The following is a 25,990-nucleotide window of genomic DNA, read 5'->3' as shown; positions in this document are numbered from 1 at the left end:
GGTTTTCATTGTGAGGAGAAACTGCCTTCCCTGCTTTGAAACTCACCAAGTCCTGGAGACGGCGTCACAAATGGAATCTGCCCGACCCCTGGCTCTCTCCTTCCCTCCCTCTCCTCCATCACTTGGTAAATCACGCTGCCATCGCTGAATCCAACCCTGTGCTTTGAGACACACAAAAACATTTTCTGTTTATATTTCATACCTCGCTTGCTGCTCTTTCTCCTGAGGATTTGGTGACCTACTTTGAGAAGACGGTTTCCGCGCCGTTTTAACCATCTGAGCTCCATAATTGCTCCCGACCACCACAGCCTTGTTACAGCACATGCCATCGACTGGCTGTGGAAATAAAGCGCCTGTGCTAATTCCCCCGGTGTGGTCTCCGTTCCCTCCGCTGCTCTTCGCAGAGATGCTCCCACTGTTCTCTGCTCGTTGCCAAACGCGCCGGTCCAACAAGCGCAAGGTGTGAGGCATCTTCCCACGCGGTGTCAGCGGAGAAACAGAATAAAACAGCATTTCTTTCTGGATGCATAACATCTTGTTAATTTGACAAATCTTCGGTTTTTCTCATTTCTCCGGCTGATGTGAACTGGAGCCACAGTTTGTTTAGATCTATTGGCAGAGCCTCAGGTTTCCATCCTCGTCTCCCTTAAATAAAAACTATTACATGCAAGAAAACGTCTAGATGAGGGCTGCATAATTCACTATGAATCTGCTGAGCAGCAAAGTTCTTCTTCGTTCTTTGTTCCACCTCTTCTTCGGACTTGACACTAATTTTCGCGGTGGCGCCGGCTCCCGTTTGCCTTTGAAAAGTCATTTCCGTGGAAAAGCTAACGGAGAACGTCTGCGTGATAACACGCGTGAGCTCTGTTCAGCCTCAGACTGTCACTCGGGGTGGTTGTGGAGGGAAATGTGGAGGAGAGCGGATCGCAGCTAAAAAGATAAATCCTCCAAATGAAGGCGTATTTGTGTTTTGCCTCAATCCGCCAGCGTAAATATGTTTGGAGGGGAATCGGGGGGAGGCCTGGTCGGCGTGCGACCCATCGATCGATACCAGGTAATACACAACAAACCAGACAGCAACCAAATATCTTCACAAGCACATTTAAACAAACTATTCTATCAACTAAGCTGATTCACGCCCTCCTTCAGTCTACATAATTATTTACATAATTAAAAATATCATCATACTCAATTTCGCTGAGTGTCGGTGACATCATGAAACTGTTTCCAAACACTGTGAGACAAACAGCAGGTAAAGTGAGTGGATCCGCGGGGCCTCCGTGATCCTTCATCATCATCATCCTTCATAGATGGTGGACGGCAGGTGGTTTTAGAACCACGCTGGACCTTCTGCCCGGCAGCGTCATGAGCTAATCCTCCGCGCTCGGCTCGAACGCCATGATTTATACTGAACGCACCCACTCATTTACACACGGCCCTTTGTCTGAGTGCTTTCATCATAAATCCCAAAACAATCATGGCGTTTTTACGGCGTCTGCAGTTACACAGTCGTTCCACCGCAGAGAAGCCGCTGGACGAGGAGGCGTTGGAACGTGACCCGGGTCCTGGTTCCTAAAAGCAGCTTAAGCCTGCGATCATCTACTTTATGTCCTAAGTGCTGAGATAGGTGGTGATAATGGGGGGGTGGGGTGGGGGGTGGATGGTATGATGGACCAGACAAGCTGAAGCAGTCGACAGTAGATCTGCAGCTGCAGACGGCAGTCTTGTCACTTTTACGCTCTCCTGTCCTCGCTTTGGTGTCGTTGGACGTTTGCAGGAGATGAAACCTGCTTCCAGGCTTTAACTTTGCATCGTTTAGGCCCAATTTACTGCTGGACCACTTGAGTTTATTTCCTCCTCATTTATGGCCGCTGGCTACGGCCACATCAGCCGTGTGTGTGTGTGTGTGGGGGGGAGTTGTCCTCTTTACAACTTTAGTTTAGGATGATGTTTTATCGGACGGGAGGTAAAACAAATACTGCAAAAAGAGAGAGAACAGTGAAATGATGCTTTTGCTCTTATGTACCGTGTGACTAGAACATGCAGCTACAGAATGTGGGAGGATGAACAGGAGCATAAGAATGAAAACACACGCGTTGTTGATGGAATAATCGCGCTAATAATAAGACCGGATGTGGTTCTGCAGCGGTTGGCTGCAGCCTGGGAGCAAAGTGGGGCAGCGGAGTGGGTTTCCCGCGTCTCCCGTTCGCTGGAAGGACACTAATGTGCAGAAAAATGTGTTGGTTTGCGCTCCACGTGTCCGCACGAGTTAGAAACGCTTCCGCGCGAGCAGAGGCCGCGAGCGCGTGGAAGCTCCAGGAGCCGGCGCACGGAGGAAAAGCAGAGGACGCCATGAATAAAACAACACCACGCTCGGCTTGTTGCTGTATATTCATCACGAGTTCCTAAATTATAAACTAAACCTCCCCAGATGTTTGTGACTAAGTCCATCAGTTACTGGTTCCAGTGCAGTGGGCTCCCAGCAGTCACATACAGCAGATGCATCCAAGTCCTCTATGGATTCACTACAGTGGGTGAAAATGGGCGTCTTTCATTCTGTCTATTAACCAACATCCCATAAACGTGGCGGCGCCGGCGCGGCTGACCTTGAAGCGCCGGGCTGTGAGCGGACCGGGCCGGCTGACGCTGGAGATGCGTATCACATATGGATTTGTGTGAGGGCCCTGGAGTCTAACTGGAGCGGGAGCTGATCCTCAGTGGAGGGAGCCTGCTTCATCATGACTTTAGGCTCCGCTTCCCATGTGGTGGCTCAGATACGGGCTTGCACATTCAACCCCCCCCCCCCCCCCCCCCCCCCCAGAGGTGCCACCGGCCGGCGGCGACCGTCTCACCTCCCCCCGAAGCCCGCGCCCACGCACGCAGCGCTCGGCTGCGTCTCAATCTGTGGAATGTGCCGCGATGTTATCTGTTTGCTTTCAAAGTGAGACTTTATTCTCTGTCTCTCTGAGCGCCGTGTGCTGCAGACGTAGGCAGGTTTTCCCTGCAGATTTTTTTTTCATTTGAGATTTAATTCCATATTAAGTTTTTTTTTTTTTTTGCCTATCACAACAAACATTACAGGCTGGATGAGCAAATACAAGCAAAAGTGGACACATGTGATGATTACGTGAGGTGTTAATATTGTTAATAAGTGTTAAAATCATTACTATTTGTTATTACAAAATGAGTCTGAAAATTAGAGAGCTGCAAAGTGTGACTGTGAACGTGATGTCGCGTGGCAGTGAGGCGTCGCCCGTTGGATCAGAAGTTCTGACGTCAGAGGAATCAGCAAGATAATCTGTTATTATCTGTGGAAGCTCATCTTTGCCTTATCACGGGACGGAAGCATATTTATAACTGGGAGGCGTAATCAGTGGAATCCGTGCCTGCGTGTGTGTGTGATCCAGTCAGAAGTGTTGACATCACGACGACAACAGCGGGTCGAGGTTGAGCACGAAGCCAAAATGATGGATTATGAAAATATGAAAATACAGTAAATAACACATCCACCCAATTCACACATATAAGTAGTCTTTTAATCACACAAACTCAAGCCTTTGACTCTGAGCAGGAAGCAAAGAGTTTCATTCTCCCGACCTGAGGAACGTGGGGGAGAATGTCTTCCTCATTCCGTTTGATCCTCTCCTCTTTGTGTCCTCTGCTCGGCCCGGTTGTTGGCCTCTTTGTGCGGGTTCTGTTCTGCCGCCGCCTTTTGCTCCGTGTCTGTCACGCTGTTCAGCGCTCGCTAAATTCACCCGCTGCTCTCTCATTTTGTGGCGGGGCCCACATCAAACCGAGGACAACTGCCGAGCAGGGAACCGGATTAGCGGCGAGGTTCAGGACAAGGTCTCCCTCAAAGAGGCTCGAGCGCCGTGCGTCACCTGAGCCACAAGTGACATCGCAAGTTTATTATAAGAGTCTGCACAGAAACTGGGCCGAGGAACCAGCGGCGGCCCGGATATTACGGCACAACCTTACAGCTGCACGGTGACCCAACCCGCCTCACACCGGTCCCTCTTCTGCACCGCGACCTTTACCGTCAGCAGGAAGGCTCTGGTCCCGTCCGTATTATGGACTTACTGGTTTCCAGGCGGTTTGCAGGCTCGCATGCGATCACAACGAGCAGCGAAACGGTGGCGTTTACTCAGATGTGTTGGCTGATCATCCGATCTGATCATCACAAAGATCGTCTTATGCTAGCGCTATTTGCCCACGGTGTTATTTGCGTGAGCACCTGTGGAGTAGTGGCATCAGTAAAGGTTCGTCCATGCATTGTGAACGTTGGCGTGTCCATGTAAACAGATCACATTTACTCTTCTGCCGCACACGTTAAATGCTGGGCCAAATATAAGTGCCAGGGTAAACACTGGATGCCAGTCCAGGCTGCTTGGTCAGAAATGGGACCTGTCACTTTGTGCCCTGCAGTTATGTGAATGTTTGCCTCCGCAATTAACGTTGTCATGTGCAAGGAAGAACACAGACGATAAGAAATATATTGTTATTGTTCACACAAATGCTATAAATGTTCCCCGTAACGAGAGCCGACTGGAGCTAAGTAAACGATGCAGACGGGGACAGGGCGTCCAGCATGGGAGCAGCTATTTCAAACCAGCCAGTGATTAAAGAAAAACAAAAGGCTTGGCAGGAAAACAAAGTCACCGGTTAGAAAGACCCCGAAGCCAAAGTTTGGACATCCATCTTTGGAGAAAGCATTTAACTTGTAGAGGCGAGTGTGCTGAAGACGAGGAGTGAAGCTATGCCTGGCCTCTGAAGCACGTCAGGCCCCGCTAACGATCAGCCCGCTGCTCCTCAACATGGAAGTGGGTCCGTCCTGCATCCACTTGATTTCGTTCTCTCCGTCTCACTCTGTGTCTACCGGGACCCCAAGGCTCGAGGGGAGAATCGGTCAGGGGTCCCCGATAAGGTGCAGACTCTGAAACGCATGTAAAACAATTCTCTTCTCTGTCTGCGTGTGTCTCTGCCCCTTCTCAGAGGTCACCTCATCATCAGATTTTGCATTTGTATGTGTTCTACATTGAATTTAGCTGGAGCTCAGTGCTGAGCGTCTGTAGCGTTACTGGAACAGCCCCGTAAACAAAGTCCTGAGCGGTTTGATCCCACTAAAACCCACTTTCACGTCCCAGCACAGAGCTTAACACACACCTGCTGCACTCTTTGCTCACTACACCTCACTGCAACTCAGCCTGATGGAGAAACATTCATTTAAAACTGGAGCTGGTCAGAACCGCTTTGTCCGATGAGGCAGGTTTCGGACAACGTGAATAAAGGCGCCGCAACTGTTGATGCTGGATCGTTATTAGAACGAGTCAGTGAGTCACTGACCAAATAATCAGTGTCTTAAATAAAAATAAAAAGAAAAGAGTAGTGTAGTAACAGAGGTTGTACCAGCAGAAGCAAAGCAAACATTTGACTGGAGCTCGTGGGTCCAAGGGGCACCTGGCCTTGCATTCATTATGCAGCCACAGCCACAACTTTACTGGAACAGTGGCTCTTTCTCAAAGTCAACGGGACCGTGAAGAGGCTGTTTGCCCAGACAAAACATACTGATTTAATGAGACAATAAATTTGGGGGTAAACATAACTTGGTTGTTGGTGAAGGGTGTATGATGTTTAAACAGCCTCCCCATTTGCATTTTTTTGGGTTGACACGCGACTGTCACTCCTGAAAAATAAACACTTCCTCACATCTGCATTGAATTCTCAGACATGATTTGTATTTTTTGTAAGTTCCTGGACTGTAGACTTAAGCCTGTCATGCTACAGATGAACATATTTTACAATAAAAAGTCAAATATTATTAAAGACTAAAAAAAAACCTGTAAAAAAACTTAAAGGAAAGTTTATTCAGAAAAAAAATCCGTTTTCCAAACAACTGCCACATCCTTCGTTCAACTTTTCACAAGCAGCTTCAATAAATAATTTTGACCTCAATCTAACACCTCTGTTTACCTGCGGCTGCTTATAATTGAAACTTAACATCAAGCATGTCCAGAAGCGGCCATGATTAATGAGAAGTGAAACTAAAAAGACATATTGGATGTCTGGATGTTGTGGAGGCACAGGAGGGACCCGCTGCTGATATACTGAGCTGCGGTGGGTTTTTAAGTCTCACCCAGTGTAGTAAAATTGGAGCCATGACCTACATTTCAAACAATTTAGCTGTGAGATTAAGTATCGGTGTACTTCAAAGAAGAAGGAAGAATGCGTGGCCTTGGCGCCTGGAGCGAAGCGCACACATCCACTTCAGAACTGATGGCTAGCCGGCCCACGTGTTTCTATGGGAACAGTAAAGATGGCAGGCGGATGGGGTTCACCCAAAGAAATCCTCTTTGGCTGCGACAACCATTTTCTCTGATAAGGACGGTTTTTACCGTCGCTGGTTCTCGTTTATTTGTATTTTCAGGTCGACTTTAATTCTTTAGGCTCTCGTGGGATCGATCTCCTGTCACTTCCTGTTTGCTTCCTGCTCGCGGCCACGCTGGGCAGCGCGATCCTGATCTGAGTTCAGTTCCTGAATGGAGGAACTCGCTCAACGCCTTAAGGAGGAGAAAGGCGAGCGAAAGTGTGCGGTGCAGGAACCAGTGGGAGGTTGAACTGTGTGAGTTTGTGTGTTTGTGCGTGCGTGCGTGTGTGTGTGTGTGTGTGTGCGGGAGAGGGGCTCGAAGCAACCGATAGCGATGGCGGCGGCGGTGGAGCCCCAGCGCGGTGCTCGGCAGGACTCAGTGACGCTGTCACATCCCATGCTCCTCAGCGCCGGCCCGTGTGCGGCCCAGTCCGTCAGACAGCGCAGACATGTGGCTCCGAGCGCCACAGCCTCACCTTGAGCCCTGGAGCAGCTGCGGCTTCAGTCGCCTCCACGTCGATCCTCACAGCTCGTTAAAGGACATATGGATTCATCTTCATCTGTGGATCGCCTTTACCTGGATATTCGTGATGACAAACAAACAGCGGCGTAACAGCTGATGGGCTTTTGGAGGCCAGCGGGTCGCTCTAAGGGGCCCGCAGGTCCGAATGTGACTGGGTGCTGGGCCGATCGGGCCAGGCTGAACCCGCCTCTCGCCCACTGACAGCTGGCCCTGGCTCCAGAGCCCTGCGACCCTTCAAAGGCAGAGGCAGAGTGGCTAATGGATGGATGAGTTGCTCCTTAAGAGCTCCTTCTGTCGCCGCTAAGTGCTGCCGTCGTTTTTCAGCTCAGGCTTCACCCGTCTCGTGTTTGTTTGAGAATTCCAGCACATTAACGCACATCTGGAGCTCAGAACATTTTGAAAACCTTAATGAAACTCTTTTGAACCTTAGTTTCTTCCCTGTTTGGCTGCATTTTTTATTATTGAAGTAATTAAAGGTTTGCCTGACTTTTCATGCAGGCAGCAGGGTTATTTTAACGTCTTTGTCTTGTTTGTTCATTCAAGCATGTCCTATGTAAATCAGCACGAGGAGAGGTGAGGGACTCTGCACTGGAAATGTTGCGAGCCACGGCGAACGGAAGATGGAGCACGTGTTAATTAACCTGTTTTGAAGAGACATTGCACATTTATGAAGTGTCATTCAAGTGTCAGGGCACCGAGAGTCTGAGACTCGCAGGCTATGAGCTGTACACACGCTGCACGCAGCTGTCACTCACGTTAACGTGAAGCTGCCGGGCGCTGGAAGCAAAAAAACCGAAGGAGCACAGCGAGTCTGAGCCGCGCTTCTATCCCCCTCCCACACACACACATGCACACCGACACACACACACACACACACACACACAAGCACACACACACACACAAACACACACACACACACACACAAGCCTACACACACACACACACACACGCACAAGCACACACAAGCACACACACACACACACACAAGCACACACATACACAAGCCTACACACACACACACACACACACACACACACAAGCCTACACACACACACACACACACAAGCCTACACACACACACACACACACACAAGCCTACACACACACACATCACTGGGAACTCGTTCTTTTCCTGCTGCTCACTTGTTTAAATCTCCGCGTGCGCTGCTGCCTCCCTCTGGACGTCACGCTGAACTGCAGCTCACTTCTAACACTCTCTCTCCTCCATCACGACCTCACTGTGGCCTTAGATCGCAGGGGTTTTTAGTTTGTCATTGGGCTCATCATATTCCAATCAGTCATTCAGCAAACCCTCCATTTTGGTCCAGAAATGTGAAACGCTCTCATCATTTGGCTTCTCAAAGTGGTTTCACTTCGTTTCATCACACAGCCCATGGGTGTGAGTGAGTCTCCAGTGAAACCTGCTGACGTTACAGCGTGATCGAGGCTTTTCATGTTGTTCTCACTGGTGATTTCTATGACTGGAACCTGTGTTTGTTACCACTCGGCTTCCACTGGGTTTGTGTGTGTCCTCCTGGTTTGTTGTCTGTTTCTCTGGTTCACCTGTGGTCTCTGGTATTTAAGACTTAGTTTGTGCACATTCTTTGTCGGTTCGTTGTTGTGACTTTTGTTTCAATGTATTTAGTCCATGTTGGGTTCCTGTCCTGGGTCAAAGTTTGTTTGGTCCATGTGTGTTTTTGTTGCTGTGTTCTTCTTGCACCGCAGTGATTTTGATTTGTCATTATTTCCCCTTTGGTTCTTTCTTAAATGACTCTTTCCTCACACCTTTCTGTTCCGGGTCGTGCATTTGGGTCCTTCCTCCTGCTTGTGGGCCTTAGGAACCCTGTTCCTCCCAGCTCCTGTGCTCCATTGTAACTGCGTTGGACCGATGCGCATGCTACCTACACTCGCTTTAGACTATTTTAAATTCATTCAGATTACAATTCCTTATCTCATTAATGCTCTGTTAATATGACATTTGGGAGTTGGTGTTGCTGCTGCCACACTGGAAATGTGATTGGGTCCAATTAGATGTAATTACATTTATAACATAATTACATGTATTTAAATGTTACATTAAAGCTAAAACGTGTAAGGCCTTAGAATGGAGCCACAGTAGCTGTAACATGCTGTGAAATACTGACACATTACAATAAAAACTGCACTGCAAACACTGATTGTGACCCATCAAATTTGGCTCGTGGCTCCTCAGTGGGTCCTGACCCTCAGGTTGGGAACCAGTGCTTTTACAGTTTATCCAGTATCTGTTTAAAGAGCTGAAACCACACAAAGACTTTGCTCTTAGACCTTTGCAAACTTTGTCTTGGCACCACCAGCCAAATCTGCACCAACATAAGCTTTTTAGGCTCCTGCCTTCAGTGTGAGTCCGTTTACTTTAAAAAACAGAGCTGCTTTGCTAAGTATAATGCAACTGCAATTCACGTTTCATTATCAAAAGCTACACAAATGTGAGCCTCAAAGCCTTTTTCCAAGTCTTACAGCTTCTGGGACAAATGAACTCCTCAGCCTCGTTCTGGGTTCGGGCTCTTCAGCTCCGTGCTGCCATTGATTGGCGATGTTCTCAATAATTCAAATAATAGCAATGGAAAAGCGCATGCACTTCATCAGTCATGTCTCGCTGGTGTTGGGCAATGACCCTTGCAGACATGCCAGCTAAATCATCTCATGACATTATGGATGGGGTCATTTGTAACTGTGTCATGCTATGATTCCTACTTTGTTACTTTGCTCCGTCTGACCTCAATGTGGTTCGGTGCCTCATTACAATCACGGACCCAAGAAAGTTTGGGTCTGAGGAGTTTCAGAGATGTGGATGTCTAATAAGAAAAGTTGGACGGTGGAAGTTTCTTGACCAACAATGAGACTGTGTGTAATTATTTTATTCACGTTTTTGATTTCACAGTGTAACACATGCAGGAGTCTCACCATCAGATACCTTAATTAGAGACCAGTGCTGCTGTGAAATCATACTTTACTGTACTCTACTGTAAAAGCACAACAAGAATTATTATCATCACAGAAGAATCAAGTGCAACACGGAGGTTAAAAATTAACATTCTGTTGCACTGTTTATCAGTTGTATTTCATGGTTCATGACAATAAAGAGATAAATCTATCAGCGACTCTGGATTCTAAGACTTGTGCGTGGACTCAGCAGACTGAGTGCCTCCGAGGAAGCTGAGGAGCTGATGCTAGTTTGACGAGGTCAGAGGTCCCCCCGCCCTCTTCTCCAGTTTGATCCAGATTCCCTTCTCGGGCCGGAGGATGAGTTCTCCCACCGGCTGCAGCTCGTCCCGGTTCTGACAGGCTTCAACGCTGAAGTGGCGCAGGATGGACGACAAAATCACCTTTTCCTCCATCAGTGCGAAGCGCTGACCTGAGGAACAGGAACATGAGGCACAGACAGCGTCGCTCTAGTGTGCAGTGCACGTGGAGACACACACTGAGAGTAAACTGGTCTTGTTCTGACCGATGCAGTTGCGGAGTCCGGCAGAGAAGGGGATGTAGGCGTAGGGCGGCCGCCCCACCGAGTTCTCAGGCAGAAAACGCTCTGGCCTGAATTCCTCCGGTTCCGGGAAGTACCGCGCGTCCCGGTGGAGAGCGTAGGTGATGACGATGGCGTTGGCGCCTTTGGGAACCTTAAACCCATCTACAGGAGACAACGAATGAGGTTTGGGATTTCGTTTGAGCCTCGTGATCAAACTCACATTTCATGTGATGTAAAAGTTAAGAGCTGTCTGCAACCAAAGAATCCCATCAATTATACGTGACAATGAAAAGTGTTTCTCAAATGACAATAACAGCGGGCTCTGAGCTTCCACTGGCCTCCTGCAAAAAAAGTGCCTGGAGTGATTTGCACTGAACAAATGAATGTTCCACCGCTCGGCTGTGACTCACTGATATGACAGTCTTCACAGATGCTGCGGGCGAAGAAAGGCACCGAGGGAAACAGGCGCAGCGCCTCCTTGATCACACACTCCAGGTATTTGAGCTTCTTCAGGTCCTCAATGGTAGCGGGGCGGTCGGACGCGCCTTCGCACAGCAAACAGGCAAAACTCCATGACTGCTGCTAATTCTGGGCTCCAGCTTACGTTTCTTATCTTCACTTTATTGAAGTGGGACACACCTTTGTTTTGTGTGTCGATAACACCTACTGTAAAAAGGTTCATTGGCCTAAGAGCGATAAAGGGGTTGGGAAAATGCTAAATGGGGGATTCAAAAGGCCTTCAACGAATGATGAGGAAAACGTTTACCGAACACCTCCTGAAGCTCCTGCTGAACTTTGCCCTGCGCCTCCGGGTGGGAGCCCAGCAGATGCACAGCCCAGTTCATGGCGGCCGCGGTGGTGTCGTGACCCTGCGGGGAGAAAGCGTCAGACGCTAGGTACAGCTGTAAACCGGCGCGGGCCCATGAGAGCACTCACCCGGAACATGAAGGTGTCCACCTCCTCCTGGATGTCCTCGTGGCTCATCTGGCCGCCGTGCTCGTCGGTGGTCTTCAGGAGCATGTCCAGGAAGGCCCGTCTCTTCCTCGCGCCCTCGTCGGAGTCGCTGTCCGACCCGGCGTCGCCCGCGGCCTCCGCTTTCTCCTTTATCACCTGAGGAGACGCACGGGTGAAGGCGGAACGCTGCCCGCGGCGCCACAGCGCGGCGCGGAACGGCGTCACTCACGTCGTACGTGAAGGAGTGGAGGATCTTCAGGGTCCTGTCGTGCTCCCGGCCTTCGCCGAAGTAGTAGTACACGAAGTCGGGCCAGAACCAGGGAGTCCTCTGTCTGCGGCTGATGATGTCGCTCATTCTGGGGCATAGGGCAGCAAATATGGAGCAAGACTCCATACAAATAATGCGTTTAAGCTGAATCTGTGGGAAATGACCATGATCCACTTACTTGTACACGCTTCGGACGTATTCCGAGTCAGAATTACTCTGGGCGTGAATCTTCTTCCCCATTGCAGTTTCTGGACGGACGTTATTTAACGGATATTTAGTTTAATCCAGTTTGCAGCGAGTGAAGCCGCAATAACAACCCAAAGCACCCGCACTGGAGCTCACCACAGATGATGTCCAGGGCACAGAGGGTGATGTGGCTGAAGCAGTTGAAGGGACCCTTCGCGGCCTGCTGCTCCAGCTTCTCCACCAGGACCTCCGCCTGCTCATTCATCACCTCCAGGAAGTCGCTCAGGATGGAAAAGTGGAAGGTGGGGGTCAACATCTTCCGCCGCTGGCGCCACTTACGGCCGGTGCTGAGCGAGGGAGAGGTCTGAGACCCCCATCATCATCATCATCATCGTCGTTCTATAACATATTGTCCTCCTGTACTCACCTAGTGAGTAGCCCGGTTCCAAGCCAAGGGTGGAGGAACTTGTAAGCATAGGACTTGTCAATGTGGACGCTGTTGGTGAGAAGCGTCTGCAAACAAACCGCGTTTTCATTTCAGAGTCTGTAAAGAGGCTGTGAAGGTGGACTTGTTGGTCATCTTACCTCAACAGTCTCAGCGTGAAACAGAACCACAAAAGGCAGCGGTCCGACCCAGAGTTTAAGCAGCGGTAGTTTGCTGAACTCCACGGTGTATTGCTGAATTTGACGAAAGAACTCTGTAAAACCAGGCGAGAAAGACGCGCGCATCACTTCCTGCTCGGACGGCGGATGCTGAGAGCGGCTGTTGCTCGCCGTCTTACCTCCTGCGTTGGTTTTGAACTGCAGGGCGTTGCCGATGAAGGGGACGGTCCCCGGCACCCCCGGGATCGGCTTCATCTCCAGCCATTTGTGCAGGTAGCCGGCGAGCAGCTTGTAGGTGACGTAGGTCAGGGCAGCGATGAAGACGCTGACTCCCAGTAAAGCCGCTGAGTTACTGCCCAGTAGAACCATGGTGGCTTCGCAGGGTGCAGGAGCAGCGCCTGCTGGGATCCTGGACCCGGGCTTTAAAGAGGCTGTGACGTTTGTTCCACTTTTACTCCTCCTCTGCTGTCAATCACTGACAGCTCACTGTGCGAAGGGGTCCCACTGCATTGTTGTTATTCGCTGCTTATGGAAAGAACCGCGTCGTGTACAGTGGAATGCTTAATGTAGAATTGGTATAAATATCATAAAAGATGAGTTAGATAAATGTGAAGATTGAAATGTGAACGGACACTGGCTACGTTAAATAATGAAGATGTTAATTATTTACCGGCTGATGGCTTCTGACCAAGGTCTTCATCTGATTTATTACGCTGCTTGTCTGGTGCATCTGTCTGATGCCATGTTCAGCCACATGGTTAATAAATAACAGCCTTATCTGAGCGCCAGTGATTTCTGTGATTAGAGCACACTCATACAACCACAACATGACTTTATAGAATATGAGAAGAAATACTGTCGTCATTTAGTGTTTATGAAATGAACATGTTTCAATCTGATTTCCACAAATAGATCTTTACATGTTCTAATGTTTTGGGAAAGAAAGAATGTATGGATCGTGGGTGGTGCTAATGAACGGACCTGCTGAGTCGTCGTTTTGATATTGAGCATAAGTCCACCAGCATATTTAGGTCATTTACTGTAGGGCGTGATAGAAGAGGCTGCTTTAAGGCATTTCTTGGTACAGTACATCAACTTAATATTAAGTAAATCGCTCCTACTTCTCAACCCAGTTCCACTGATGTGTTTCTGTATTTTTACTTGCTGCTGTATTGTTTTTCTTCTTCTGTATCATACTGTGCTGTTGTGAGACGAAACTTCCCCATTGTGGGACTATTAAAGGTTTTCTTATTTGTATTCTTATTCTTAAATCACTATGCAGATATGGCATGTAGAAAGCTATTGTAAAGTGTAAGTAAAACACCAGTGTAATTTTTTTTTTTTTCATCCTTGACAGTAACTTGCAGATTTATCAACCTCGCAGCATTTTCAACGGTCTGGAGCTTTGGGGGACGTCAACATGTCAAATGTGCAGTTTTTAGCACGACCGCTAGATGTCAGCACAGACTCATATGTGATCTGAAAAATCCTTTATTAGAATGGTTCACTGCCAGAGCAAAGGTTTTTAGGAAACTGTAACAAGAACAATCAGAAATAGATTTTTTTTTCGGTCTTTGTAGCCAAAACCAAGCAAGAAAATGTATTTGTACATTTCTAACACACACAAACAAACAAATAACAGAGCATTTGATTTGATGATGTACCAGTATTAACGGTGGAGCAGTTACTCCTGCAAGCGGTTGGTCATTCCCAGCGCTTTGAGGAGCTTCTGGTGAAAGGCCGGCACCCTCTCCTTATGGACGGGCCACTCCAGGATGCAGCAGGGCCGCAGCATGCCTCTCCTGAGGAGGAGCGAGCAGGACAACTTGTAATCGTGCACATCCTGCAGGAAGATCAGAACCACCGAGTCCCTGTTGGATTCGATGACCTCGTGATAGGCGTGATGGGCCTTAAACCTGGAGGACACAGAGAGGCAGCTCTAAGAATTCCTCCTGCCACAAATACGCATAGAAACAGCAGGAAGGAACCGCGCGCGTGTCTCACCGTCTGCACCAGCGGTCCCTCAGCAGACTTTCAGTCACCACAAACAGGATCTTCCGTGACTTCCTCATGTTGTCGAGAACCGACTGGAGGTACGGCGTGCCGACGACCGCGTCCCGGTCCTGCAGGCAGAACCTGCACTGTGCGTCCTCCAGCGGGAGCAGCCTCCGGTCCACCCAGCCGGCGTCTTCGCTCGCATGGATCACGTACGCGTCGTACTCGAACTGCCGGCCCTCGGCGCCTTTGGCGTCGCCGAAGCCTAGCGTGCGGTTGATCAGTATGGTCCAGTAGAACTGAATCCTCCAGCCATGGAAGCGCACCAGAAGGGCACTCACAATCAGCGTCATGACAGCCGTGCTGGTTAGTATGTAAAGGGCCTGAAATGGAGTCATGTCTTTGCAGGACTGGGTGTCGAACTCCATGACGGATCGGTTAAAGTAAGCCAGCGGCGTGTTGCACATGTACTGGTCCCTGAGCGCCGGCACGCTGCTCATGTTTGTGCTGTTCAGCCAGTTCACAAACCACAGGATGCTCTCACACGTGCAGTCAAAGGGGTTCTTGGCCATGTCAAGCAGACTGAGGTTGCTCAGAGGGGTTCCAAAGACCTGCGGCCGCACGGCTGTGATCAGGTTCTTCTGCAGGTTGAAGATCCGCAGCGACTCAAGGCCGTCGAAGACGGAGTCCTTGAGGTTGTTCAGCAGGTTCTCCGCGAGGCTCAGCTCGCGCAGGCGGCTCAGGCCTCGCAGCGCCTCCGCTGGAATCTCATCCAGCCCGTTGCTGTCCATCTGCAGCGTCAGCAGGTTCGGCGCCCCTTCGAGGAACAGAACCGGCCCGCCCCGGTTGGCGCTCTTCCACAAGCGGGCCAAGTTGTTGTGCTGAAGCTTCAGCACCTTCAGGCTCGCGAGGCCCTCCAGCAAATTGGCTCTGATGTTTGCAATGTTGTTGTTGCTGAGATCCAGGACAGAGAGGTCGGACAGGGCTTTGAACGGGGAGGACTCCAGGTTCAAGGCCGTGGAGCGAAGACTCTTTCCCAAAGTCAGAATCCTAAGATTGGGCACATGAGCAAAGGCCGCGGAGCTCAGGTTGACCGTCTGGTGGTTGTTGGACATGTGAATCTCCCGAACCTGAGCCAGGCCCTCGAACTCTCTGCCCGTCAACGTCTGCTTGATATAGTTATTATCCAGAACGAGCGTGGTGAGGTTCCTCAGGACGGAGAAGCTTCCGGCGTTAATCTCCACTATCGCCGTTCCTGCCAGATTCAGTTTGGTGAGAGGTGAACCCGCGAGGGAGACCAGCGTCCTGGCGGTGATGTTCTTGAAGGACGTGTAGCTGCTCCAGCTCATGTCGAGTTCTGTAAGACTCGTCAAACCTGTGAAGGTGTTCTCCGTGATCTCCCGAACTGCAGTGTTCTGCAGAATCAGACTCTGCAGGTTTGGTAAAGCCTGGAAAGAGAAATCATCGATGATCGGCGTGGCCGAGGTCCGACTCTTCACCAGGGCTCTGGTCAGCTGGAGCTTTTTCAGGCTTTTCAGGCCCCGAAACGTGCCCTTCGTCAGGTGCTTGATGTTGTTGTCAGACAAAACTAGGGTTTGAAGTCTGGACAGCGACGCGAACGAGCCTTCTTCAATTCTGCCCAGTCCGTTGAAGGACAGGTCCAGAAAGGAGAGCTGTGTGTTCTGGAGCCCCGTGAAGGTCGTGTTCAGGAGCGTGACCAGCTTCATCTTCCTGAGGGACAGGGCGTCGACGGAGGTGTCCGACAGCTCGGAGCACAGTTTGGAAATGGCCGCGGTGCCCATGTTGCTCCCGTCCAGGATCACGCTGCGCAGGCGCGCAATGGGCTGAAAGCAGCCCGGCTCCAGCTGCAACACAACAGAGTCAGCAGGAAACGAAACAAAAACGGGGAAACAAAACAGGCGACTGGAACTGAGACGCCGCAGCGCGTTGGTTCTGTCGTGGTTCTGAACTCTGTTTTTCAGGTGAGCTTACGGTTTTCAGAGGCACCGACGACAGGTTGAGAACTCGCAGAAAGGACGACTGGTTGAGAAAAGAGAAGTCGTCTTTCTTCAAAGCGCTGATGTCGTTGTGGCCCAGACTGAGGGTCACCAGGCCGGGCAGCTGGGGCTCAGAGCCCAGCTTCGCCGACGCCAGTTTGTTCTTGGACACGTCCAGATATTTCAGCTTCTGCAGGATTTTGAAGACGCGAGGGTTAGCGATGCACAGCCCAAAGGCTGATGGGAAGAAGCGCACGGCGGCGGACGTACCTGCAGAACGGAGAAGGGCTCTCCCTGCAGCTTCAGCCGGTTACTGGCCACGTTCAGCAGCGTCAGGTTGGTGCAGGAGCTCAGGTCCTCCCTCCGCAGGAGGTGCACCTCGTTGTGCTGCACGTGCAGACTCTGCAGAGAGGGCAGCGCCGCGCACACGCCGCCCTCCACCCTGCTGATGCTGTTGAAGCTGACGTCGAGGCGCGTGAGCCGCGCGTACCGCCCCAGCGCCGCCGCGCCGATCGCCGTCAGCGTGTTGTGCGACAGGTCCAGGCTGGTGATGCCGCCGGGGAGGTCCGCGGGCACCGCGCTCAGGTGCAGGTGGCTGCAGTCGGCTCTGCCGCCCTGCACGCGGCAGGAGGTCTTCTTGGGCGGGGCGACGCCGCGCGCCACCGCGCAAAGGCACACGATGGCGGCCCACGTCGGGAGAAGCCGAGGGGGACGCATGGCTGCGCAGAGAAGTATAAAGAACGCCCGCGTGAACCGTGAGCCATGAGAAAACATCACCACGGCACGTGGATGAGATGCCGAACGCCTCCAGCGCTAACTGCTGGGACATAAAAGCTGGAGCTTCCTACCAGATTCAGCCTGCGGACGTCCTCCGTTGCATTGTATGACTCCAGCAGTGAGCGCAGGGGCCCCTCACGCGCCGGTGAAATGCGGAAGTGGGGAAACCAGTCGCGCCGGTTTCACTTCCACTCCGGCGCCTGGATCGACGGGAGAGTAGAATATTTCACCGTGAGGAAGCGTGAATCAGACTAGTTCTGCATCCTATAAAACAGTCTGGACATAATGAGGTGAAGGGGGTCACGCAGGGTGGCGTGGATCCTGTGATAATGGTCCTGCGTCATTCAAAGGTGCCAACACAGCGACGAGGTTATTAAAGAGTGTTTATAGCGTAATAAGAGCATAAACGCGCACTATGCAGCACAACCGCATCCTGTAGCAAGGCAACGGTTGTTTCACCGAACTGGTTCCAGTAGTTGGACCAGTTAACACCACAAAGCATCGCTTACCTACAGCAGAAGGCAGCTCGGAGACACGAGTCGCTATAAAACATTACCCGCTGACAAACTTCTTGATGACTGCCTGACGTCAACGATATTTTGGACAGATACCGTACATTACCGAAGAGATGCGCAATTTGGCTTACCGTAATTATCGTTACCCAACGCAGAGCCTTGCTTTTCGGCTACAGAGTTTCCACAGGTTTCCACCAGTCTGTGCAGATTAAATTCAAACTGCAGGCTCTGCTCTTTGACCCATCAAAATAGAGTGTAACACATGAGTGCACGTTTAGCAGCTGCACCAAACCTCGGTGTGTTTCATAAGTTTATCTGAGTGGAACAATACGAGTGACCCACTCACCTGTGACAAACAATTCCCCAAACACTCAAAATGCAGAAGTGGATAAACCCAAAAAGAGTAAGTGATCACACCAGGCGATAATATAATCTGGACACTATAATGATGATGATGGCTGCCACCTTTATTCAGCCACTTTCCTTATTTATTCTCCTTCCTGCCATGAAGGATAAAACCTCTGTCATTCAATGCTGAGTTTTATTGTTTTATTTAAGTTGACACGTCCACAAGCGAAATGAAACCTAAATGAAAAAGCTGTTACCCATAATAACCGCTAGATGGCAGTGTAACTGTACTGTTGAGCCATTAAACGAGCCCACAGTAGTTCCTGGTGCTTGTTTGCAAACTCAACATTTTTAGTAATTAATAATCTTATATTAACACTACTGTATAAATCGTACCCACGCTAAGCTCCCCTGCTTTGGTTTCCCCATTGCTTTATGCATGATCCCCTGAATCAGAGGTAAAAAATGAGAGAAGTTAGAAGTGATGCTGAATGCTATATGCTGAAATGACATAAATGCTAGCGGTGCTAAATGAGCCAAACGTCTGCATCAGCAATTGCTGTCTTGTTATGCGTGATCTGTGTGTCACTTTTCATTTCATTGTTATTGACATAGATCCATGATCGCACTCCAAATTAAAAGCACATCAAGGACAAATATTTCCTTTTGTTTAAGTGTGATGTTGACAGTTCAGTGAGCAGTCACTCATCTTTGTCTCATTTCTAACCTTTAATCATATAACGACACCCACTTTGAGGTGCACGCTGCTAATTGGCTTGGCATCAGCTAAAGTGAGATTCATGGAGGGTGGCTGCTGACCCCGCTGAGGCCTTTTGTCACACTATCTTCTCTTACAGCTGCCATAATGTTATGCTTGAGCACGATTGTGATGGATGTCATTGTGTCTTTCAGCTCGTTCTCATCCTCTATGCAAATACACATTTCCTCCAGATTAATGGAGCAGGTCTTTCCTGGGATATACCTCAGGCCATCTGATTGGTTTATCCCTGTGCTAAGCTGAGGCAGCTTAAAGGGCTTTATGCCAAATGCTAGACGGCTAAAGACCCGTAAAAATTAGTGTAGTGGTCAAGTGATGAAACAGAGGAGACACAGGAGTTATAGGCTTTCTGTAGTAAACACAGCGATAAAATAAACCGAGGACTCGGAGCAGAAAGAGCCAGTGATGCATCGTTGCAGCTCCGTTCAACTCTAACACTGGCTGAATCATGAGGTGCGTCGTGAAGAGCTCAGGACGGGAAGGAGACAAACGGAGACGCGCCAGCTGGCAAGAAGCGGGTGAGGTGCAGGTCAGACTGGAGCGAGGCGGCCGCCGCTGCAGCCGCAGAGACAGGCACCGCTGGGCACGTCTCACTCGCCACAGCCGAGGGCCGCGTGCACGTCACGCGTGCACGTGTGTGGTGGGTGGCGGCGGCGGCGGCGGCTCCATCTGAGGGAACACGTGCGCGTCACATTTTTCATCTCGCCAGCTACTTAACTGTCCTCTCCCTCGTTTGCAGACTGACTCTCAGCAGTGGGAAGCCATGGGACGGAAGGTGAGTTCAACTGCTGCATACACATGGTGGATGTTATGCAATCATGAGCAATTACTCACACTGGAGCGTAAATATTCATGTCATTAGAGCAGTGGTAGTTGATGTCTTTGTTATGGTTACTTCACACTGATCTAATTTCCCCAGTGTGACGTGAAAGCGGATGGAACAAAGATGTGGATGATGCGTAGATGAGGGAGGAGTGTTGAACACGCAGCTGCAGGGCTGCGATGGCATGTTCTCACTGCCCTCTGCAGAAACAGACGCTGCAGTATATCTCCCCCTCCCCAGTTTGCTGACCAATGATGTTTGGAGGTCAGACTCACACCCAGCCGGTGCATGAACGCTGTGGTTCTGACACCTTATGGATGGAAAGGGAGGCAGTATATTAAACAGCGTACGCGCGTGTTGTGCGTTCAGCGTTTCCTTCCTCTGATCGGGAGCAGGAGGAGAGCGTTGTCAGTTCGCCGTCAGATCCGACACACCCCAGAGAGGGTGTCAGGGCACCCCAGGAATTCAGTTTGTCACAACTAATCCAACCCACATGTCAGAAGCCATTCATACACCGTTCACTGTCTAATTATCAACATACGCCTTGTATTCTTTTATGTGAACATTAGCTGATAGCATGTGCTGCTCATCAACGTCTAGTGCTCCCTGAGTGCTGACTCGGATCTTTTGCCTCTATAAGTGGTCCCCGGGGAGTGACAGGACATCAATACTGACCTGGAATCAGCAGCATGCACCTACTACTGTACCATTAACTCTCTGCAGTGCAGCTGAGGAAAATGCCGACTGACACAATCCTGCAGGACTGGAAGCGTGGCAGACTCAGTAAAAATCTCATTAGGGCCACAGCTTCTCATCACGGATCACTTTTGAATGTACTCCACAATAATTTGGCTTCCGTTTCCTCTGGTGACAGCTATGCGAGGTCATGCTTTGTCCCTCGTATCGTGGAGAGTGGAGAGCGCTAGGCGCTGCAGATCGCGTGCTAAACGCCCGGAGACGAGCAGCCTCCAAGTCACAGATTACACCTCACTGACAGACTGAGTGTGCAGAGGCCACCATAAGCTTTGGCAGCAGCAACAACCCAGCCTGTCAGTGATAGTTAACAGATGGGACTTATCGGCTCCTCCTCTGAAGCAGCCATTGGGGCGGAGGGATTGCTGAAGTATGCAGTCATATCAGAATTTACAGGACTGACCAGGACAAAGCAAAGCCTTGACAAGAGGCACGAGTACGTTTGGGCTTATTAATAAACACTCGTGACATTTTTCCCCCATTCACTCGTCTATACTAAGTTCATCCTTCTTTGGCTAAAAACACAAATACTTCTCTGGGTCATGTGTTCAGAACTGGTTTAGTGATTTAGGTCTCTTTTGATGTAATAGCGCAGCGCTCTTACCAAAGAAGGGAAAAGGACATTCAGGGATCACATTCCTCATCCTAAAAACGTCAGAGCCTCAACAGATTGCTTCGCCCCAAAGACACCAGAACCATTATGTTACCATTATTCCCGTTTCCTGCCAAGTGTTTGGGCTGCAGTAATCGAGATACGGAACGTCCGCAAGTACATAAAGAAGAGAAATCCCACTGTCACTTGTGGACTGCTGTCTGTAGCACCATTGTGTGTTTGTGCTATATTAATCTGCTCCTCCTGGCTAATGGCCGTCCCCGCTCTCCTCTCTGGCGATGCAGGTTTGATAGGATTAACTGAGCCATTACTTAATTACAGGCCCGAGGAGAGGCTGAAAATCTACCGGGGGGGAGATTTACAGCTTTGCCCATAAATCAAGCGCGGAATTCAGAGGCAGATTTGTTTTTCATAAATACTTTCCTCGAACAGGCTCATTAGCAAGTAGATCTGCTGTTGGTTCTGCCAACTACAGGAAGTAGAGGTACAGTAGCCCCAGCTGCCTCCTCCACTACTACAGTATCACAGAAGAGCCACTATGTGTCAGTGTGTCAGCCTAGTTTAATGGAGACATGCAAAAAATATTAAGATAGATGCAGTATTAACACTAAATATATAGACATATTGCTGAAAACGTGAAATGAGCACAAATCATATGCCTATTAAGTTGCTTGATGCCTCAAGATTCCTATAATATAAATCAGTAGATTGTTAGACAGTAGTTGGCTACCTGTCCAAGCCGTCCTTCGTCTTTCTCCCCATTGTTGCTGCATATTGTGACAGGTGTGATAGTGAACACACAGCTGTTGTTGGTAGTTGTGCCGAACAGATGGATAAAACAGATAAGAGGAAATTCTGGGGAAGACGCTCTGTGTGTTGCCCCCGACAGGCAGGATGCGCATCCACTTTCCAATCACTACTCATTATTACTGATTGACTTAAATAAACTTCTTGGAGTGGCACATAATCCACTTATGCAGGTCAGTTTGGACAGAACTACAGGACAGCTGAGCGGTGTAGGTTTAAAATGAGAGCATAGATATATTTACGTAGGTTATTTTTCTATGCTGAGTGTCTTTCCTCCTGGTATTATAGGGGCCACATCGGGCAGACACCGCATCAGCACCCAACTATGCAACATTTCATCAGCTGCAGCCCCACTTACAGTATCAATCCACTTAGCAGTCACACAGGAGAGCCTGGCTTGCCCACAGCGAGGGACACTGTGCTGGATGAAGTGGAGAGTAATATTAGAAAGGTGTTCCAGAGACCGTCCGTCACTAACTGTGTTCAGACGACACACGTGGGAAACATGAAGAGGTGCGTTGCATAATGAACGCGAGCTCCGTCTCGCCTCCGTGCCCTCATAAGGGAAAGCGCAGAGATGGATAATGTTGTGAGCTCTAAGAATCAGATTAGGTGTTCCAAATTCAGCCTGGGACCGTGAGGGAGCCCATAGTGATGGTTTCATGCTGATGTCAGTACTGAACTACCATCACCTGTGTGGTTTCACACAGAGAGAGGATTAGCACTATTAGTCCTGCTGCTGTGATTACAGTACGATGTCTTACTCTGTTCTTTGTACATCTGTTGGTGAGAGCTGAGTCCTGTCTCTACAGACGTGCATGGCATAATATCACATGTCTAAATGCAAATTTCATTGCTTTATTGTTGAAAATAGGCCTAAAAGGGCTAAGTAACAGTATGTTATACCTGTTACACTGCAGGGCGTGTTGATGCTCAGCAGTCTGAGACTTCACGTCAACAAATCCTTCAACTCTTCAATATATTGTATGATCACATATAATGTAGCATGACACTTTTCATGTGAGGAGTCATGAGGAGCTGTGTGGCTGTCAAACACTGATCCTTCCTGCCTATACTGTAGCTGAACGTCCACGTTGAAGCAGACAAACAATGAGCTAAAACTGTTTTAAAACTTGGTTTGCTAAAAACTCTACTCTACTCTATACAGTTTGGTTTTGGAGGATGAATTACCAACACCAACATTAGGGAGAATTTTACAGTTGCTGCTAAATTGCATTTTCAATTGAAGTAAATGATGAGAATATAAACTTAACAGCACCTTCTATGTAACACATTTAATTTCTGTCAGCCATAACATCACTCTGCTGACTATGTCAACCTGTTTAAGCTAACATTTAGCCTATGACAGCGTCCTTCAAAATGATACTGTATTTGTTGTTTTGTTACCCTTCAACTTATACTTTATAAACTGTTTTCCTGTGTTTTGTTGTGTCAGCTTCTCCCCAGCATCTGTCATAACACAGCTGTAATGGCCTCTCATGCAAAATGAAGGGCTGTGAAGGACACTGTCATTTCCACTGTATGTCTGCGTTTGGTTCATGTACATAAAGCAGGGAAGCGGTGGAAGCCAGGTTGAAGTGAGCGTCAGGATTGTGTAGTAAGAGGTGACTGATAGTGTTAGAACTGTCACCAGTGGTGCTTATTTGGGATAGATAAACAACAGCAATTAATGAACGAAAAGGAAATGAACATTATCAGTATGGTTAAAATGCTGCACGTTTTCAGCCATTAAGATAAAAGATTTGCACTTTCTAAAGGGAGCGATGACGCAGGCGGAGCGGCTCTGGCATTTCACCTGGTCAGCTCTCAGACATCAAAGCACAAACCCAAATGCGAGTGGAAGTGCGATGATGTCACTTCCAGACAACGTCCACATGCACTCCTCTGCCCTCCGATTATTCATCGCCACCCTTTCCACTTCAACAATAACCAGATGAGTGAACCTCGGTATCAGCTGTTCCAAATGTGGCAGCAGTGGAAAGATGCGAGAGTGCCCCTGCTCAGATAAAAGGGTTATTTTCCTCACAGCATTCATGAACCCGGCTGCTCCCCTTTATTGTGGGCAATTCTAAGTGTGTGATGCTGCGACTCTGCATGCTATCATTGTGCCATTTTAAGTATGAATTTGGATGCAGGCCTGGCTCATATCTGGTAGACAGATGTGTGGATTGTGGTTTTACCCACTGTCACCCTCATTATTTGGCGTCCAAATCCACTCCTGATCGAGCCTTGACTCCAAATGTTGCAGCATGGTGTCCATCTCTGTCAAGGCTTACAGTCCAGTTCTGGCTCTTAGAGTGGAGTGGTAGCTAAGATTTCCAGGGCACTGCTATTTCTATATTTTGCTTTAATGTCCAGAGCTGTGCTATACGTTGGCCTGCACATTATCATAGGACACTACATACAAGTAGCAAGCACATGGTGCTCCATCATCCTCCCTGCTCCTGTCAGAATGGCTCGCTAATAATATGTCTCACTTATAAAATGCATCTTCTTGACAACAGTAGGAAGTGCTAAGGGCTGCCTATAGTGCACATAAGAGCTGGCGATAAAAGAGCAAGCACATGCATGCCCACGTGCACACACAGACACACATTCACAGATGACACCTCGCAAAGGTCAACTATCAATAACAGTCTAAATCTGTCCGCCTTTAATGTTGATGGAAGGAAGGCTTCTTAATGCACGGCTATAAAACATAGCTCTGCAGCTTTAAACTGTCATAACTATTATTTATGTTCTATATAGGGTAAATATCAACTGTGTCGCTATATGAAAGTTGCTTGTGGACTGATGCATGCTTTGAGTGTGGTGTTCATAAAGGTGAGGGGCATATCTTGTCTTTGTGTCTGATGCTGTGTCAACTCACCAGACCACGTCTAACGGCTGCAAAGGTTTTAATAATTCATGAGCAAAAACCTTCCCGTGGCAGTGAGATTTCATATTTATAATTAGTCTGAATTCATCCAAATATGCGACGGCCATGTTATAGTCACGGGATACCAAGCACTGACTATAAAGGGCTACTATGCAGCTTTGTAAATAATTTACCAGTTCGGTGTGTGTGCAGGACACAGAAGGGGAGAATTCCACAGCTAAGCCATCACAAAACCAAGACACGCTTCAGTTGCTGCTGGTTAATGAAGACAAAAAGGTTTTTGTTACAGGGCAACACTTAAAGGTACAAACCCATAATTCAATTTCTGGTGACTATTCTGCACGAGGGGAAGAGGTGTCACTATTCATCTGAAATCTGTGTGTTAAAGCCAACACCACGTCAGTGCTGATATAAATCCATTGCAGGTTATCACTGGATTCCGTTGACCTATAATGCAGGTCTGTCAAAAGCTAAAACACCTGAAGGCAGCTTTCTACCCAATGTCAAGTTACATCTGTAACATGGGGAAGCAGCCACACGCCCTGGACCCGAGTACGTCATTGAGTGTTCAATTGGTTGTTTGTTGGTTGGTTGATTGATCTTATTCAATTAGTGTTTAGTCATTTTGTATTACATATATAAAGATGTGTGATCTGATGAGTCAACCACTTACTGAGCTAGTCTGGGTTGCCTTCAGTGTAAAAACTAATTAATATGGATGTGTGCGGCTGGAGTTCCTGCAAAATCAGATGCCTGTTCTGGTTCAAGAAATAAGAAGCTACTGGACTGAGTTGGAGACGCCTGCATGTTTACAGGGTATAATGGTGATGTGTCCCATCTGTGCACTAGTGTTGTGCATCCTAATACTGGCGTAAACAGGGTCTTGGTTTATTCCTAGCCCCGGCATCACTTCCTAAGCCCGGCTGGGACTATTTTAAGTTGTGATTTGCAGCACTCTGCATGTGGGATTATTCAAAAATAAACCACCCGTCCTCGTGTTTACATCTCCACCAAACAAAAACACCACCCGTGTAGTACTCACGTGTTGTGGCAGATTCTGCCACAATACCGTGGAAATATGAAATATTACCATACTTCGATTGGCACGCCGCCTGCAGGCTGTACGGACTGATCTGAGGTCAGTGTACTGTGGCGTCTCCTGCAGACTAGGCTGCTTTGCTGCTGCCGCTGACCTGAGCGCAGGCCCGCTGCGCGGTGTCCTCCTCCTGCAGTGATTGAACGGCGGGCGTTGCCATGGCTACACGACGACCCAATGGCA

General features: G+C 49.0%; 3 protein-coding genes across 8 annotated transcripts in view; 1 reads left to right on the top strand and 2 right to left on the bottom strand.

Moving 5' to 3' along the window:
• Positions 1-9,754: 9,754 nt before the first annotated feature.
• Positions 9,755-12,837, bottom strand: LOC114862008 (cytochrome P450 4V2). The gene is made up of 11 exons (XM_029161837.2): positions 12,586-12,837; positions 12,389-12,501; positions 12,231-12,316; positions 11,960-12,150; positions 11,796-11,865; positions 11,579-11,705; positions 11,332-11,505; positions 11,162-11,264; positions 10,806-10,940; positions 10,378-10,557; positions 9,755-10,284 (listed from the first exon to the last, which is right to left on the bottom strand). The coding sequence occupies exons 1-11, from the start codon at positions 12,773-12,775 to the stop codon at positions 10,100-10,102; spliced, it is 1,554 nt and encodes a 517-aa protein (XP_029017670.1). The 5' UTR covers positions 12,776-12,837; the 3' UTR covers positions 9,755-10,099.
• A 1,044-nt stretch (positions 12,838-13,881) lies between these two features.
• tlr3 (toll-like receptor 3) lies at positions 13,882-25,943 on the bottom strand. 6 transcript variants are annotated; one of them, XM_029161798.3, is made up of 7 exons: positions 25,807-25,943; positions 24,885-24,963; positions 17,247-17,375; positions 16,669-17,117; positions 16,394-16,588; positions 14,411-16,266; positions 13,882-14,322 (listed from the first exon to the last, which is right to left on the bottom strand). In XM_029161798.3, the coding sequence occupies exons 4-7, from the start codon at positions 17,113-17,115 to the stop codon at positions 14,091-14,093; spliced, it is 2,730 nt and encodes a 909-aa protein (XP_029017631.1). In that variant the 5' UTR covers positions 17,116-17,117; positions 17,247-17,375; positions 24,885-24,963; positions 25,807-25,943; the 3' UTR covers positions 13,882-14,090. The 6 variants fall into 6 exon arrangements, with proteins under 6 accessions (XP_029017631.1, XP_029017624.1, XP_029017639.1 ...); XM_029161791.3 differs by having other exon boundaries at positions 24,885-24,966; positions 25,807-25,942; XM_029161806.3 differs by lacking the exon at positions 24,885-24,963 and having other exon boundaries at positions 25,807-25,941.
• The window catches only part of sorbs2a (sorbin and SH3 domain containing 2a), a 43,264-nt gene continuing 36,467 nt past the window's right edge, over positions 19,194-25,990 (top strand). Inside the window, exons 1-2 of the mRNA XM_055506801.1 lie at positions 19,194-19,334; positions 19,556-19,591. The gene's annotated coding sequence lies outside the window, so the exon portion shown is untranslated. The remainder of the gene's footprint in view (positions 19,335-19,555; positions 19,592-25,990) is intronic.

This window comes from Betta splendens, chromosome 1 (assembly GCF_900634795.4).
Source record: "Betta splendens chromosome 1, fBetSpl5.4, whole genome shotgun sequence".
Lineage (NCBI taxonomy): Eukaryota > Metazoa > Chordata > Actinopteri > Anabantiformes > Osphronemidae > Betta > Betta splendens.
This window is presented reverse-complemented; position numbering and strand designations above follow the sequence as displayed.

What these genes read in the sequence shown, in the direction of transcription:
- LOC114862008 (XM_029161837.2), bottom strand. Translation starts at nt 12,775, where the DNA reads ATGGTTCTACTGGGCAGTAACTCAGCGGCTTTACTGGGAGTCAGCGTC. An exon ending in GTTCAAAACCAACGCAGGAG is followed by an intron (nt 12,502 to 12,585) that starts GTAAGACGGCGA and finishes CTGGTTTTACAG; the next exon opens with AGTTCTTTCGTCAAATTCAG. An exon ending in CGGACTCCGCAACTGCATCG is followed by an intron (nt 10,285 to 10,377) that starts GTCAGAACAAGA and finishes CCTGTTCCTCAG; the next exon opens with GTCAGCGCTTCGCACTGATG.
- tlr3 (XM_029161798.3), bottom strand. Translation starts at nt 17,115, where the DNA reads ATGCGTCCCCCTCGGCTTCTCCCGACGTGGGCCGCCATCGTGTGCCTT. An exon ending in AGCCCTTCTCCGTTCTGCAG is followed by an intron (nt 16,589 to 16,668) that starts GTACGTCCGCCG and finishes AAAATCCTGCAG; the next exon opens with AAGCTGAAATATCTGGACGT. An exon ending in AGGGACCGCTGGTGCAGACG is followed by an intron (nt 14,323 to 14,410) that starts GTGAGACACGCG and finishes TGTGTCCTCCAG; the next exon opens with GTTTAAGGCCCATCACGCCT.